Source organism: Brassica rapa, chromosome A03 (genome assembly GCF_000309985.2).
Source record: "Brassica rapa cultivar Chiifu-401-42 chromosome A03, CAAS_Brap_v3.01, whole genome shotgun sequence".
NCBI classification, from domain to species: Eukaryota; Viridiplantae; Streptophyta; class Magnoliopsida; order Brassicales; family Brassicaceae; genus Brassica; species Brassica rapa.
This window is the reverse complement of record NC_024797.2, coordinates 11,196,425-11,212,144: the sequence shown is the minus strand read 5'-3', so window position 1 is coordinate 11,212,144 and position 15,720 is coordinate 11,196,425. Positions and strand designations below refer to the sequence as shown.

General features: G+C 35.3%; 4 protein-coding genes across 5 annotated transcripts; all 4 read right to left on the bottom strand.

Moving 5' to 3' along the window:
• Positions 1 to 100: 100 nt before the first annotated feature.
• LOC103858130 (citrate synthase 4, mitochondrial) lies at positions 101 to 4,658 on the bottom strand. Of its 2 annotated transcripts, none has more exons than XM_033288503.1 (20): positions 4,416 to 4,658; positions 4,012 to 4,079; positions 3,853 to 3,915; positions 3,589 to 3,630; positions 3,342 to 3,407; positions 3,192 to 3,263; positions 2,968 to 3,081; positions 2,807 to 2,870; positions 2,551 to 2,633; positions 2,377 to 2,426; positions 2,219 to 2,296; positions 1,951 to 2,079; positions 1,784 to 1,826; positions 1,583 to 1,669; positions 1,313 to 1,414; positions 1,028 to 1,135; positions 899 to 949; positions 657 to 730; positions 521 to 572; positions 101 to 440 (listed from the first exon to the last, which is right to left on the bottom strand). In XM_033288503.1, the coding sequence occupies exons 2-20, from the start codon at positions 4,060 to 4,062 to the stop codon at positions 336 to 338; spliced, it is 1,434 nt and encodes a 477-aa protein (XP_033144394.1). In that variant the 5' UTR covers positions 4,063 to 4,079; positions 4,416 to 4,658; the 3' UTR covers positions 101 to 335. The 2 variants fall into 2 exon arrangements, with proteins under 2 accessions (XP_033144394.1, XP_009133670.1); XM_009135422.3 differs by having other exon boundaries at positions 3,192 to 3,257.
• Positions 4,659 to 5,081: 423 nt separating this feature from the next.
• On the bottom strand, positions 5,082 to 10,382 carry LOC103858129 (VQ motif-containing protein 18). The gene is given in 2 exon segments (XM_033288505.1): positions 5,082 to 6,862; positions 6,865 to 10,382. Coding segments are annotated over 2 exon segments (537 nt in total). The 5' UTR covers positions 7,307 to 10,382; the 3' UTR covers positions 5,082 to 6,767.
• Positions 10,113 to 14,691, bottom strand: LOC103858128 (probable E3 ubiquitin-protein ligase RHC2A). Its single transcript, XM_033288506.1, has one exon. The coding sequence runs from the start codon at positions 10,959 to 10,961 to the stop codon at positions 10,428 to 10,430; it is 534 nt and encodes a 177-aa protein (XP_033144397.1). The 5' UTR covers positions 10,962 to 14,691; the 3' UTR covers positions 10,113 to 10,427.
• Positions 14,692 to 14,924: 233 nt separating this feature from the next.
• On the bottom strand, positions 14,925 to 15,538 carry LOC103858127. Its single transcript, XM_009135420.3, has one exon. It carries the CDS (start codon positions 15,475 to 15,477, stop codon positions 15,049 to 15,051), a length of 429 nt encoding a protein of 142 aa, XP_009133668.1. The 5' UTR covers positions 15,478 to 15,538; the 3' UTR covers positions 14,925 to 15,048.
• Positions 15,539 to 15,720: the final 182 nt, after the last annotated feature.

Here is a 15,720-nt window from a genome sequence, read left to right as displayed (position 1 = left end):
TAATCCCAATTTTCGTAGATAGAATCAGTATATTTTTATGGAAACCATTACAGTCTTGTTTTTCCCCAATCCAATGGGGGTCAATCAGAAAAGTTCTTAATTCATGACAGAGGTTTATTATATAGATAGAATAAAACTGTTTATTTATTATCACGAGTTTTCCCGAATGCAAATTTGCAAACCGCAAGTGTTTCTCAGGTGCAGAAAAGTAAAATCTCAAAAGTAACAATTTCTACACGAACAACGTTTTTCTTCTGTCAATATAAACTTTTCTTCTGTGTGGAAGAGAATGGAACACATAGAGAGTGAGAGAAGCCTCAGACCCCGGTAATGGTTTAAGGAGATGAAGCTTTTGCTTTCTCACAGTAGGTTTCAAGCCAGTCCATTGTAACACTCTTTGGCCTCTCAAGTGCAAGTCCAAGAGCTCTGTCCCATATTAGCTGCAACCAAACCCATGATAAGCTTAGCATCTGAAATCTGTTTTAAATGGTTTGTATTACCAAAAACGCATATATAGTACCTGAGAGCAGATACCAAGACTCCTTGAGACACCAAAGAGCACCGTGTAGTACCTATTAAAAACGCACAATGTTATATTCGACTACTAGCGTAATAGGCTCAACGATATGTTACTAAACGAGAGGTCTGATTCTTACCTTGCTTCGGTTAGACCATAGTGGTTGAGCAACACTCCACTGTGAGCATCAACATTTGGCCATGGGTTCTTCACCTGTAACAAGCAAAACCCATCACAGGATTCAGAAAACATGTAAACTGAGGTTTTCATGAGAAGTGTTAGACATCCATTGAGTTATTGGCGTATTATGTGTCATACTATTTATGTAACTATTACATGAATTGATCACCCTGGTAAATGAGAAAAGGTTACAAATATTACCTTTCCGAGTTCGGTGAGAACAGGAGGCACAACTTCATAAAGCTTTGATACCTATAGAGATGAAGGTTCTGTTAGCCACTGCCCAAGAGTTTTTATAAGAGAGCAAAAGAAAGAAAAAAACAAAAGTACCAGCTGGAAAAGAGGGTCATCAGGTAAATGCTTCAACGCAAACTCTCTTTGGCATACATATCTTGGATCAGTTTTGCGAAGAACACCATGTCCATATCCAGGAACAACCTGTAGACCAAACAAGCCTTATCAATTAATTATTTGGCGAACCATCCTTGCAATATAAACATATACACGAATAAAATAGGTTAAGAAGAACCCAAGTTAGTTAAAACATGATCCGACCCCTTTTCGAACAATGTAAATCAGTACTATGTTGGCTTGTCAATGAATGTTGTGTTTTACCTTGCCACTGTTTAATGTTTTCCAGACATATTCTTTCAACTGGTCTTTCGATATGTTCTCTCCACATTCCTCCACAACTGATTTGATCCAAAGCAAAACTTCCTGTTGCAACAAGAACAAAAGAAAAAAAAATTAAGATTCTGTTCCTCTACCTTATTTGTGCCATAAAACCATCACAAAGTTCCAAGATAATATACAACAGAGACAACTGATGAAGCTCTGCCATAGATTGACCCAAGATTTATTGAGGATATAGACCAGAGAGAATACCTGATTAGCCAAACCATGGAGTGGCCCAGCTAAACCGTTTAATGCAGCTGCAAATGACAGATACGGATCTGATAGTGCACTACCGACCTAAATACGGAAGAACAATCAGAAATATCCACAATGTCAATCCTAAGAAGAGGTAAACGAATCTTAAAACTGCATGTGGGACAGTCGACATTGAGAGACAATGATGATACATACCAGGTGACCAGTGTGAGCACTAACGTTTCCACCTTCATGATCACTAAAATCAGAAACAAGAAGAAAATGGAAATTATCATGCTGACAGTTGTAAGTCTTGAATATACAACAAAAATGATAAGAGAATTAAGTTAAAAGATATATATGGACGGAAATTTAGTACAGACCTGTGGATAGTGATGTAAAGCCTCATGAGCTCTTTCATCTTAGCATCATCAAATCCCAACATGTGGGAGAAATTTGCACCATAATCCAAAGATTTATCCGAGGGAATGGAATCACCATTCTTATACATCCTGCAACGATTTCGTGGAAAGGTAAATACGAAGCCAAAAACAGTGATGGTAGATCTTACTATGAAGGGAACATAATCAGTGTCAAACGCCCGAGCTGCAAAGAAACTTGAAAAGGAGTACAAAAATGGTTTTCCCTAACCTCCGATAAACATATGCAGCAACAACAGGAACACGAGCAATTAGGTTGAGGCAATCTTCGTACGTTGGCTCCCAGAACCTGGACGGAAATATCTTTGTGATGATGCATACTAATTTAAACTGCTATCAATAACTAAATCAGAAACTCTAAAAGCATACTTTGACTTGTGAATTCCATTCTCATATGCCTTTTGGAACTCACTTTGCACCTGGATAGCATGTAAAGAAAGTTATTATTCCGTTGAAAGTAATCACGTACAGCAAAAAAAGTAAACCTTAACAGATATCACAGCAAGAACAAGCAAACAACAATGGGAGTTTAGAGATCCACACCTGGAGAGCCATAACACCGCTAGCAAATTGAGTCATTGGATGAGCTGTGGACGGCAGGGCATCGATGGCATTGTACACATAATCTGCATAAAAGTTGAATAGAAGTCATGCATGAGTAGAAGTGTAACATGAAAACCACAAAAAAAAATTCATTTCTGCAAAAGAAATTCTCTGAAAATATTAATGTAAAATTGTGGATAAAAATAAAACGGCTGCTTATTGTAAACAGCCAGAGCCAGAAGTTGAACAGCCAAACCTGGCACAGCAGCACGGTTCGCCAAGTCTTTTGACAGTGCTTCAACTTGTTCTTTGCTAGGTACCTACACGAAAAAGGGGCAAACAAGGATATTACACTGAGATAAACTAGTTGTCTGGACATGCTCGTGATGAACTTATGAAGTGTACAGAAACGCGCACCTTTCCAGTTAAAAGAAGCCACAGTAGACCCTCAGGCAATGGTTCCCCTCCAGACTGGGCAACAGGTAAAACTTTCTGGCACTCAGGAATTGACAAACCCCTAAAGCGTATTCCCTGGAGTAATGATAGAATAACTGAAACATTAGCCTTTCAATTGGAATGGAGAGAATTTGATATATTCTATAGCCAAACAATTATAACGATATACAAGGAGTTATCAGCACCTCTTCCGGGTCAAGCAGTGAGGTTTCCCAGAGCAATCCAGTCATCCCTCTCATTCCACCAATTACCTTTAATTCAAAGGGGACTAAAATGAGTCATTCAAGGGGAGACTTATATAAACAAAGCAAACACGTGAATCATCATGTTTCTACCATATCAACAGTGATGTTTCCCAGTTGAACCTTCCCATGTTCTGACTTCAGTTTCTTCAGACGGTCCTGAAATTGGAAATTTTATGAGGAAAGAGGGAAATAGAAAATCAAAAGAGATCAGTCTGCCGTAACTTCTTAGAAACAATCTCAAGTTCTCAACTAAGATAACAATAATAAACAAACTCAGTGAATTTTTTTTTGTCAACATCACAAATATTCATTCCATGTAAAGGGAATCAAAGCTTACTTGTTGTTCTGGAATCAACTCTTGCAGCTGCGACTTCAGGTCCTGCATTGACATCATGTAAACAAAATGAGTAAAGACCCCACAAGCATCACGTCCAAAATCAATCTCACCACAACAAAATAAAACATAATTATTCTCCCAAGCAAAATAAACCAAGTTTCCACTTCAGGTTACTAAGCATTTGGATCTAGTATGTGACAAAATTAGAAACTAATCATCTACATACTACACGACATGCAAACATGAAACAAGGGAGATAGTTACCACATCGGTGGAGCTCTGCATCTGAATCCATCTGACCGAACTGCCGAGCGAAGATTGTTGCCCCTGGTTACACAAATCCATATCACCATTAGAATAGCATCAACTAAACCGAAAATTGCAAGCCAAAATTTCAGTTGGATACATAAGAAAACCACTCACAACGCGAGACCTCAGCCTAGTAAAGGCCGCTACGCTGCGGAAAAACACCATTCTCCAAAACTCAAAACCTGTAAACAGTACAGCATCCACCAAAACCAAATATTAATTTCAAAAAACAAAGCCGATCCGTGAAAACTCGAGCAATCACAAAGCTCAAACGAACAAATAAGCGAAGCTCAAAACCAGTTACAGTATCCACCAAAACCAAATGTTAATTCTCAAAAAACAACGCCGATCCATGGAAACTTAAGCAATCAACAGCACTCGCCGAATCATAAATCTACAAACAACCGAAGAGATCTATCGCCTAGGCTATAATTCAACGAAGCTAGTTTTACTTTTATCAGATTCCAGAAGAAAATCATGGACTAGTCTCCGAAAATTATGGAAGACGAAGAACATACCAGAGATTCGAGAAGCTTGACGGCGATCGAGAAGAGAGAAGAAGGCGATTGTTGACGAATTATTATTTGCTGCGTATGATGTACAAATTGATCTTTTATATAAACGGCGAAGAGACTGAAAATGACATTTTACCCCGTAAAAGAATCTGTGCTTTTGCAAAATGTCAGTAGCTGGATTTTATTGAAAGTTCCTATTTTGACCTTCGAGAGCTTTGACAAGGCAAGCCAAACACAACCCGGGATGAGCAATCTTGTAGTAAACCGGAATAAAACGCGTCGAGGGTCGGTCTTGGGAAACTAAACCGGATTGATTTGGACTTGGATGAGATCGTCAACGGATACTTAAATCTCATAAAATAATTTAAGTTAGATTAACTTTAATTCAAAATCAACTGGTGGTAATGAGTCAATTGATTTATATTCCTTATATAATTGATTTCAACTTCTTATATGGGATTTTGTAAATACGCCATCTTAATGGTCATCTTAATGGTGACTTCTAGCGATCTTTTGTAATATTAAATGGATTTATATGACAAATTATGAATTGGATCATGAAACAGATTGTTTTTTTTTACCATGTTAAGTTATATGATTTTTCAGTTCAAAACTAGTTGATAATTGATAAATCTGATTATACTATATAATATTTAACATTATTTTTAATTTCCGATGTGCGATTTTGTTTCTAATAATATTCTATACACATCAATTTCTTTGGCGTTGTACTCTTGAATTTGTTTGATCAAAATATACAGTACGAGCTTTTTCGTTTTTGATAAAATATATACAGTATGAGCGTTGAAGCAGCACCGCTGCAAAAGCCAGGTTTGAAATTGTCTTATATACTCGGGAAAATTGTTTTTTTAAACAAAAAAAATGATAATTATGTCCTATTAGACTAAGTTCCAAGCAAGTGTCGGTATTTGTTTTGTTTTTCTTGTGCGGTCCAAATATTTTTTTTTTCATATTTGTAGAACTGATTATTTTTATCCGTAAAATTTGTATTCACTATATGTAGAATTCAATAAATATATTTAAACTCGATTTCTACATGTTTTAGATTTATAATAATGTGTAGATTTTAGATTTATAGTAATGTGTAGATTCTGATTTTTATTGATTTTAGAGCGATATGTTAAACATGGAATGTGTATTTCAAATACTTTTAGGTTACTATTATTTATGTAGATCACAAATTATAAACATAGAAGATTAAATGAAAAGGCGGATTTCATTTTCCGCTTCGTAGAACACCAATTCCACTTTTCGTAGAACAAAATTTGAAATTATGATTTAAATATTTTTTTAGAGCTGGAAAAAACCACTAAGTTAATATAAATATTCCAACAATAGTTACTATTTTTAAATTTTTTTGGTTTGTAAAACTATTTATTTGATTTATTTTTGAAAATACTAAATAGCAATAGATGCAAAAGTGGTATAAAATAAAAATTAGCATAATAAGACATAGTTATCATTTTTTTTTGCCTAAATTAACTAAATGAACAAGTGAATCCTAATGCTTGAAAGGTTAGAGTAACATAATAATTAAGAAACCTGTGTACAATCTAATATCTAATCTATCAGCGAAACCTATATCAGTTAGTCTGCATTCAGTTGTACTTAATTTGCATTGATCATGTTCTCCTACATAAAATACTAAAATTATACAACCTAATAACAAATACTAATTAAACAATCGATAAAATAGGTAAAAAACTAATTATAACCAAAAGGAAGAAATATTGAGATGAAAAAAATATATAAAGGCGGTAACTAGTTATCAATTTTATCAATATTAAGAATGAATTGAACTAAAAAAAATAGAATGCAAATAAATGGAATAAGGAATAGAATCCTATCAGTTTTATGCATGGAATACATTTTTTCATACAATTTTATTCCAAATATTTGTAATCCAATTGCACCCATGTGAACATCTGTAATTAATTTAGAACTAGAGTTAAATTCCTCACTCTGCATCATTTTGTATGAGTGTAATTTAACCAACGATATGTAATATACTCGATTATCTATAAAATGAAACACTAGCTAGCTAGCCAATCTTTGTTTTAAGCACCATACAAACTTTTTCTCCATATAGCATACATCATAATCAATCACATACGCACACTAAAGAATTATTACACATTCAAGAGTAGCTCATCAATGAAGTTACATATCAAAACAACTAGGGTTTATTGACCAACGTGACAACGTCGACCCCAACTTAATTAGATACAGTCACTTCTCCGTGAAGGGCCGCACCTAAATTAAATCTCATTACAACTCTCAGCATTGGCAAGTTCAGTTTACCAAAGTTTTAGTTTCTCATCATACCAATTGAATTCAAAATTTATATAAATATCTACATACAAATTCTATGCCTATGTTCCCAAAAACATGACCTTCTTCGTTTGTGGAAGAAGAAGATCTCATGGGAAGAAGTAATCTTCTCCTACATCTTTAATCAAACCTTCTAGGTCAAAGTATGTGTTTGTGTTTGAAGTAGTCTGATCACCGGATCCCCATTCTTCTTTTACCTGATGGTCTCCTTCGTTTGCTAATAAACCGGTAAAACCCGTAAGCCTATTAACCGCCTGATGATCTCCGCAAACCGGTTCTTGCGACTTCGGAATTCTCGGTCTGCCACTCTTTTTACCGGTTTTTGCCTCTCGGGCTGCGGGTTTTCCGGTTAGACTTTGGACGAGTGGACGGAAGTTCTTGACGTCGGTCTCGATTACCTTCGGTGCGCATATATGGATGATGCGAATCTTGGGCTTGATCTTGGATATTACTTGTGAATTCTTGTTTAAGGAAACTCTAGAACTCGAAGCTTCATTAAAACTTTGATGATATTGATTAACCTCCATGGATTCTCTCACCATTTAAAAAATGGAACGATACTGCGGCCGTAGGGTGATTATATATATAGAGTTATATAAATTTAAGAATATAGGATTGTTGGTAAGTCAAAAAACCATTAAATTAACAACAAACTTGAATATCAAAATGATAAAAAGGTTTTGTACGAAACACCGACGGACCTGCCCTCCATGACACACAAGCACACAACAACGACTTGATTTAAATAAAGTTTTTAGTGTATAAATATCATATTGTTTACATGCGAACGTACGTTTTAGTTTTGTTTTATGAGTGATTTGTGATCAACCAACCAAACGACGAGAAATCAAGACTATAGTCTTTTTAATATAGTTACCTAAGCATCGGTTGCGTGTGCCATATATATATCTTAGTTTGGTCACCACTTGGAGTTGTTTTCTGGGGCAGGGAGGAGTCGGCATGTTTGATCTTTTCTGATTTCTGGGATTTAGGGTTATCTGTAGTTCCTGTATAAGAAAACTAATTAATTATCAATTTATGATGATGTTTCTATTTTAAAATAGGACTGGTTATATTATTTTGGCTAGTGACATCGTTTGAAGAATTTTAACTTTGCCATAACATATAACAAGATTAATTTATGGAAAGTCAGATCATACTATGAAACTTTGATATCAATTTCTATAGCATGTGGTCAAAATGTGACACAGGAAACTGTCACTTGAATACCGACCTAGTTCTAATCCTCCTTTTTAGTTAATTTGCTTCAATTTGATGGTGCAAATGTTATAGAAGTGAAAACTGCAGTACTAGATTCATCTTATTAGGTTTCATATAATCGTATCTAGTTTGAATTCGAACATTTAGCCAGTGAAACTAACCTAACACACTTACATGTACTGATATATATACATGGCCTCATACATGTCTGAGGCGTCGAGTGTCGACGCATATGTATTGTCATGGTGCTTGTAAAACGAAAAAAAAAAAACTGCTTTCTCGTTTGTTTTCTTTTGATTAACTGGTTACTAATTTACAAAAGTGACATACAAACCAACAAAAAAAACGTTGCAAGCACACAAAATAATAGTTGACGTTTTTTTTTTTTTGCCGAAGGAGCAACAAGAGGCGCAGCCTGGATTTAACCTCCGTTGACTTTACGTAAGCTGTGTGATTTAATTTTATTTCTAAAACTTATTTAGATCTTTTGGAGAGTTGGATTGGAATAGAATTATATTTGTCGAGATGTTTTAGACAACTGACACACGCAAGTGTATTTTATTTTTCGAGACATTTCAATATTAATATGTGTATAAGTGTATTATTTCTACAAAACTACATAAGAATTTAACAATATATATCTGGAAATCTAAAATTACATAAGAGTTACAAAAATCACACACATCGATTTGTAGAAATAATATTATTGGTTGATATTACTGGAAAATATATACAGAAAAACAATAACAATGTAATTGTGAATGTTTTTATATTTTTAATTTTTAATGTACATTAAAACTGTAAAAGAAAATTAAACGGATAAAGTATATTTGGGCTACTTTAGCATTAATAGACTCATGTAACGTTTTCTTTTCCATGCAAAATAGAAATTCATTATAAAGAAAAGAAGAAAAAATGGTGGAGAGAGGCGTTTGTTACTCTGATTAGGGTTATTACTTATTCCATCGAGCTGGAGAGGTGTTTCTCGGGCGGGTCAATGGTGATTTGGATTCTCGGTCTTCTTTTCCTTACTCATTGGCGGTTGTTGTTGAAGGTTGCTTGGTGTTTTATCTTGGATTGAGCTCAAATTTCATTGAACTTCTGGTGGAGGAATTGTCTCGATCGAGGAAGTGTGATGTGATCCTGATCAGCTCAACCATCGATCAGGACGAGACAGACGATGCAGCTATCTATTCAGACGTTTCAACCATCAAGCCGTCTGGTCCAACCAGCAAGCAAGGCGATATGGGAGTGTGCAAACTTTGCTTAGAATGATTCCTAAGATTTGTGTGCTCACTTGGACCAACTATGGACACTTCACTCGTCCAAGGAGTCATGAGGAAGAGATCAATCGAGCTAGATCAAGCCTGGAACGAGCCAACTTGAGAGATGGTTGATATGTCTTGTTTTTAGTACTTTATTTTCGATTTCCTAAGTCTGTAAAACTATATAAAAGGCCTAAGTTTGCCATGAATAAATCAGACTGTTTTGTGTCAAAAACCATGTATTTTTTTTTGAGAAGTGATTCTCGTTTGTTCCTTGTGAACATTTCGATCTTTGGTGGATTCCGAGATCAAATCGGTTTATCAAGATAATTCCATCCTATCTTGCGGTACCATTTCGACCAGCTGAAGATCAGAGAGGCGTCTTAAGTTAGGCTCTCGGTGTTGGGTTTAATATACTCAAGGTTCAAGCCACACGCTCCAATCCAAAGCTCCATCGCCTATCTCCTTGAAGATCGTCCTAAGTGCAGACTGTGTGTTGGGTTTCATATACCCAGGGTGATTTTTCCACGACCTTCTCGTAGACAAGGATTATCCATTCCTTCCTCAAGTGATTTCAGGAACAGAACCGTGGCTAGGGTTCTATCAAAGTGTTAGAAGAGTCCTTGGTGAGGGCTCGTGGCTGTGGAGTGTGTGTTTATATTGGGGCTTGTCCTCGATAAGGTGGTCTCATTTAACCTTGGAGTTTGATTATTTAATTGTTCATTGCCAAGCTTTGGTGCTGAGTTGTTATGCTATTCCTTGGTATTTAACCGACGTTTATCAGGATTTTCTGCAGCTAGCTTCGCTTGAGTAATGATTATGTTTTAGCCCTACATGTTCTTAATACTCCGGCTCACTTTTGCTTTTAAAATTTATATAGTATGTTTTGGTTTCGCTCTTGTTTCCGTGGAGAAATTTTTGCCTCACGAGGTTATGGTTCTAGAAAAAATATTTTTTTTTTTGCCGGCTCAGGTTTGTAAGAGCTACAGTTCATCAATTTAATATAATCTATAGATGCCAAAAAAAATATTTTTTTATTTTATAAATATATTAATATTCGCTTAAGACAAGGTAAATCCATATAGATTTGGAAGTACATATTAGAACAAAGTAATTCTTTATTACTATATAGATTTGAAAATGTTCTAAAACGTACATTCCATTAATCCATACAATTCTAGCCGTCCAAACTTTGGTACAAATCGAGCGTGACGGTTCCCATATCTTCTTCCAAGTCATCCTCTAACGCCAACGCATCAAACCACATGGTCAAACCACTGTCGTCTTCACTAGATGCACCCGGTAGCTCGAACCGACAGAGAGGGCACGTATTATGACTAGTGAGCCAAGGAGTAATGCAATCATGATGGTATAAATGGTCGCAAGGCAATCTCCGAGCAGATTCTCCAATCACGAAATCTTCTCTGCATATGGCGCATGCTAAAGTAGAGTCGTCTGAGGAAGAACAACACAACATTGAAGATGAGATTTCAACGGTTGGAATCAGTTCCTCGTCGTCTTCGTTTTCATGATCATCAGGACCAACTTCAAAAGGGGTTGAAGAAGAAAAAGTAGAAACCAGATTGCATAAGGGGCAGTATGGAGAAGGAGAAGTAGAAGAAGAGAGGATGGTCATGATGATGTCACATTCATTACAAGTGTAATCCCGATATTCCAATTGATTGCCGCCTCTGTCGCTAGTATTGGACATTGAAGAAATGGTGATCGAGAGAAATTTTTAGTTATTCTTGATGTTATTTTTCTTCAGATTCCCATAATCTATGGCTATTAAATACTGATGTCAGAACCTTCGTAGTATCTGATATGGTTGGCGTATCTCTAAGTTTTCGTATTTCCTTTTTTGGAGATTTTAAAATAATAAATGTAGTGATTATCCATCATATGCCACCTCATGAAACAATGGTCTACATTCCTTATCACATAGATTCTTGTTTTGACCTCAACAAATGATATCTAACTTGTTTTTATCTAAGTTTTAGGGTTGGACCATAAAAAAGTTAAGAAATAAAACTTACTATTGTTTATCTCATTCCATTATATGCTTTCAAATCTCATGTTATTGAGTAACTGTTTGAATTCGAGGTGACTCGGTCTTGGTCGTCATTCGCTTGTTCTATAGCTTGCTATATATATCGAGCTTTAGATTAACACTTAGACGGATGTCAGAGACGATGCTGATGATTTCTTTGGACTGACTATTGCCGGAGATAGCTATGATGAGCGTTGAATTGTCGGATTAATTAGGAATGCCCGATGAACCGTAGACACTTTGTCAAGTCAACTTGAGTGGATTTTTAATATGCCGTGTTAAATTCAAAACACTTGTATGTAATATCTGTCTTTCACCTAATAGATATTCTTAAAAGATATTTGGAAAAAAAATATGTGGTCCAAAATATTAGGGATAATTACTCAATTAGTATATAAAAGTTGTGATATGACAAAATAACATACATTTTCTAAAAATTACTCAAATAGTGGTACACCCCTAGTATTACAATAATCACTCTTGGTTAGTTTTTTTTTTTAATTTTGATTATTTATAATTAAAAGTTAATTAAAATAATAAACAAATTCATGTCAGTAATAACTGTAATCCACGTCACTAATAATTGTGATCTCAATTAAAGGAAGTTTAACTTAAAAATTATGTTGTTAAAAAAAAAACTTAAAACTTCATTCGTCGATTAAATCTTCACCGTCGTTTGAGTCGACATTGTCTTCTTCGAAATATTTTCCGCAATTGTCTTCTCTGCAATGTTAATCTAATATTTTTAAACTTAAACACCAATTTTTAAAATAAATATCAATGTATTAAGTTCAAAAAATAAAACTTTAAACTTAAATTATAAACTACAAAATATAAATTCTGAAATAAGATATAACTAAGAAAAATTACGTACAAAACAAATTATCAAATATGGAAGGCCAAAGCAAAAATAAAAATAGAGAAAAAAGACAAAATTTTCTAACTAATCAGATTCAGATACATGGATCACATTTCGGGCTGTTGGATTAACTTCGATCTAAAGGTTGACATTTATTCCTTTTATTTGTTCTCCTCTCTCTCTTTTTCTCTATCAACAGATCTTTTTTCATTTCTTCTTCTTCTTCTTCTTCTTCTTCTTCTTCTTCTTCTTCTTCGTCTCTCATCTCTCTCCATGCTTACTAATTTTCTCTCATCGCTCACATCTCTCTCCCACCTTGTCTCCTCCTCGTCTCACTCGTCACTACCATTCCTCTCCTTTAAGGTGAGAAGGTATCTATTACGCTCGCCCTCCCACAACCACCAGGGTTTAGTACCACCACGGTTCTAAACCCTGGTGCGAGTGCTTTTGTTGACAGAACAACTGTTACATGGTTTTAAATTTTTACACACCCTCTCGCAAGCAATTCTGGATATTCTTTGAGAAGGATGGGTTAAGGGGTCGGGATGAGTTAGCGCTTCATTCCTGATCATTTTCAAACGTCCTGACGAAAGACATATCTATCAAAACTAAAATAATAATTATACATAACTAAATCGAAACACAAATTTTATTCACTGATAACTCAACCAATTCATTGACATAACTTAGACATTTATTATGCATAACTCAGCCAAAACACAAATTTTAATCATTGATAACTCAGCCATTTTTGGCATAACTCAGACATTTCTTACATAACTCAGCCAAACCACGAAGTTATCTTATGACTATTAATGACCATTCTCAACAAAATTCCAAATTATAAAATTCTAAATATAATTTATATTGGTGTATTAATTGAAAATTTAAATCATAGGTAAGCGAATTTATTATGACACTCTTTACTAGGCTTGTAAATATGTATATAATCAGATATAATGTTTGATAATCTTGAGATGCTAAACTGACAAAAATCCTTAGGCTTGTCTTGTAAGTCAGCCAAAACACAAATTAGTCAATGATAACTAAGCCAATTTGTTGGCATAACTCAGCAATAATTATACATAACCCAGCCGAAACATGAATTTAGTCAATGATAACTCAGTCAATTCGTTTACATAACTCAGGAATTTCTTATACATAACTCAGCCAAAATATGAATTAGTAACTGATATCTCATTCAATTTGTTGGCATAACTCAAATCTTAGAACCTTCAGATTCTTTTTGAATCGCTCATAAATTTTTTGAGGTCTCTTCTTAGGAGATAGCATCGGTGAATCTTCATCTTCTGTTTGAGACCCACCGTATAAACTGAAGTTATCATCTTCAGATGACTCACCATCCGAGTCGCCAAACATATCAAATTGGCTTTAAAATTCATCATCCTCTTTGTCTATTTCGTCTTTGCTGCCTACTTCTCTGCCTACTTCGTCTTCTTCTCTTTCTTTTTAACTAACTCAATCTATGTATTTGTCGTCGCAGAAACAGTAATTACCGGATTAATAAGATTTCATAGAAAGATGAATGAAAAGAATCATAATGAGGAAAGAAGAATAGATGAAGAAAGTATCTTAAAATGTCAGATCTGGGTATCAAAAGAAGAAGGTAGATGAAAAAGAAAAAGAAGAACAAGAAGAAAAAAGAAAAATATGGAGAATAAGACACGGCGTCTATAACATAAACCATAATTTGACATGTTGATGATATGAAAAATAAGAGTTGATGACATGGAATCGGTAAGGTAGCCACCAAACGAATACATAACTCAACCTAAATAAATTAGTCGTAACTACAAATGTAAGTTAGTCGCAACGTGAATACTATTTCAGTAATTAACCTTAATAAATCAGCTGCAACGAAGCTGAAAAATATTAAGTCAACCCTATCGTTAAATAACTTAACCGTTAAATGAATGATATTCTAGTAATTAATCTTTCGCTAATAGGTCAGCTGTAATTAAGATGAGTTAACTGTAAATTCAGTTCACTACAGCTGATTATAAGTAAACGAACCGTAACTACCTCTCAAAAGTGAGCCGTAAATTTAATAACTCAGCCAGCCGATGATCAGTACTCAGCTGATGATCAGTAAATCAGACAGAGAAACATAACTCAGCTTTGTCTTATCAATTTAGCTAAAATATTGACAAATCAGTCTGCCGATGTATAAATCAGCCATAACTTGTGTTCGTACGTCAGTCGTTATCTCGTAAATCAGCCATATTTCTGTAAATCAACCATAACTTGCGGCTGATTTATGCACGGAAATCAGTCTATATTTCATAAGTCAATCGCATTGTTTAAATCAGTCTCAATGTAACTATAACTCAGTTGTCAACACTGTTGTAGCGTTTTACGGCCGAGTTCAAGTAAGCGATTTTCTATATGGAGCCAATTTTTTTTCGAGGTGGCATTGAGAAGTGATGGTATTCCCTTCTTATAACTGTGTTTTGTCACAACGTAATAAAAGGCATGCTGTGTATTTTATAAAATGATAGTAATAAAAATAAATTTGTCATTTCACCTAATTTGCGTGCTGATTAAGTTGACTTCCCAAAATATTATAAAGTTTCCAATTAAATATGCTACCTTTAAACAATAAGTCGCCTTTTCCGAGAGGCAAAGGCGTGTATGTTGTGTATGGTATTTGCTCGCGAGAGTTCAAATCTAATGCGATGAATTTTTTTGTTTCCCAGTTCGTTAAATTCATCTTCCCTTTTCTAATTAATCATATACAAGTTGAATAATTCAAATTTCACAAAAGGCTTTTATTAATTCATATTGGCTTACATCACAAAACAACATAAGCAACAACGAAGACGAAGAACACTTTAAAGATCCCTAGATCATCCACTTAATCATCGTTCATCACGAAGCCTTCTTCTCGAGCTTCGAAGCTTCCAGATCCGCCGCTTTCTTCAGCAAATTATCCTCATCGTCATCTAACGCCATCGTAATCGGACACGATCCAAGTCCGTCGGCGATCGCTAGCACGATCTTCTTCATCTCCGATCTAAACTCCTCCCGATCCACGGAACCGCTCTGATCCGTATCGAACTTCTCGAAGATCGAGTCGTACAGACTCGTCAGCTCCTCCTGAGGAGTCACCACATCGACGCCGAAGTGCGATTCCAAAAGCCTCATCGATTCGAGTGTCTTCCGTAGCTCGGATCGCGATAAAACGCCGTCGTTGTTTAGATCCAGAGCTGCGAACCTCTCGTCTATGGTCTTCTTGAACTGCTCCTCGTCCTCCACGAACGATCGTACGGTTGATCCATCGATCACTACCACTCCCATTTTCTCTGGTTTTTAGATATTCCGTTTAAAATCGCGTGGATAATTAATAGGAAGAGGAATTAAATAACATTGGCACGTAGCGGAGGAGTCGGTGAAGATAAGAATCTCTAACCTTAATGGGCTGTAGACTCTAGTTTCCTCTTTTGGGCCTTGTTTATGTGGACGTGGATGTGAGCCATGTGGGTGTGTATCTCTAGCCAGGTAACAAAGAAACTCTTATAACATCAAAGCAAATTGTATGCA

Coding starts and splice junctions, on each gene's coding strand:
- LOC103858127 (XM_009135420.3), bottom strand. CDS start 15,477: ATGGGAGTGGTAGTGATCGATGGATCAACCGTACGATCGTTCGTGGAG.
- LOC103858130 (XM_033288503.1), bottom strand. CDS start 4,062: ATGGTGTTTTTCCGCAGCGTAGCGGCCTTTACTAGGCTGAGGTCTCGC. Junction 3,408..3,588: donor AGTTGATTCCAGAACAACAA/GTAAGCTTTGAT, acceptor TTCCAATTTCAG/GACCGTCTGAAGAAACTGAA. Junction 441..520: donor GTCTTGGTATCTGCTCTCAG/GTACTATATATG, acceptor GTTTGGTTGCAG/CTAATATGGGACAGAGCTCT.
- LOC103858128 (XM_033288506.1), bottom strand. CDS start 10,961: ATGTCCAATACTAGCGACAGAGGCGGCAATCAATTGGAATATCGGGAT.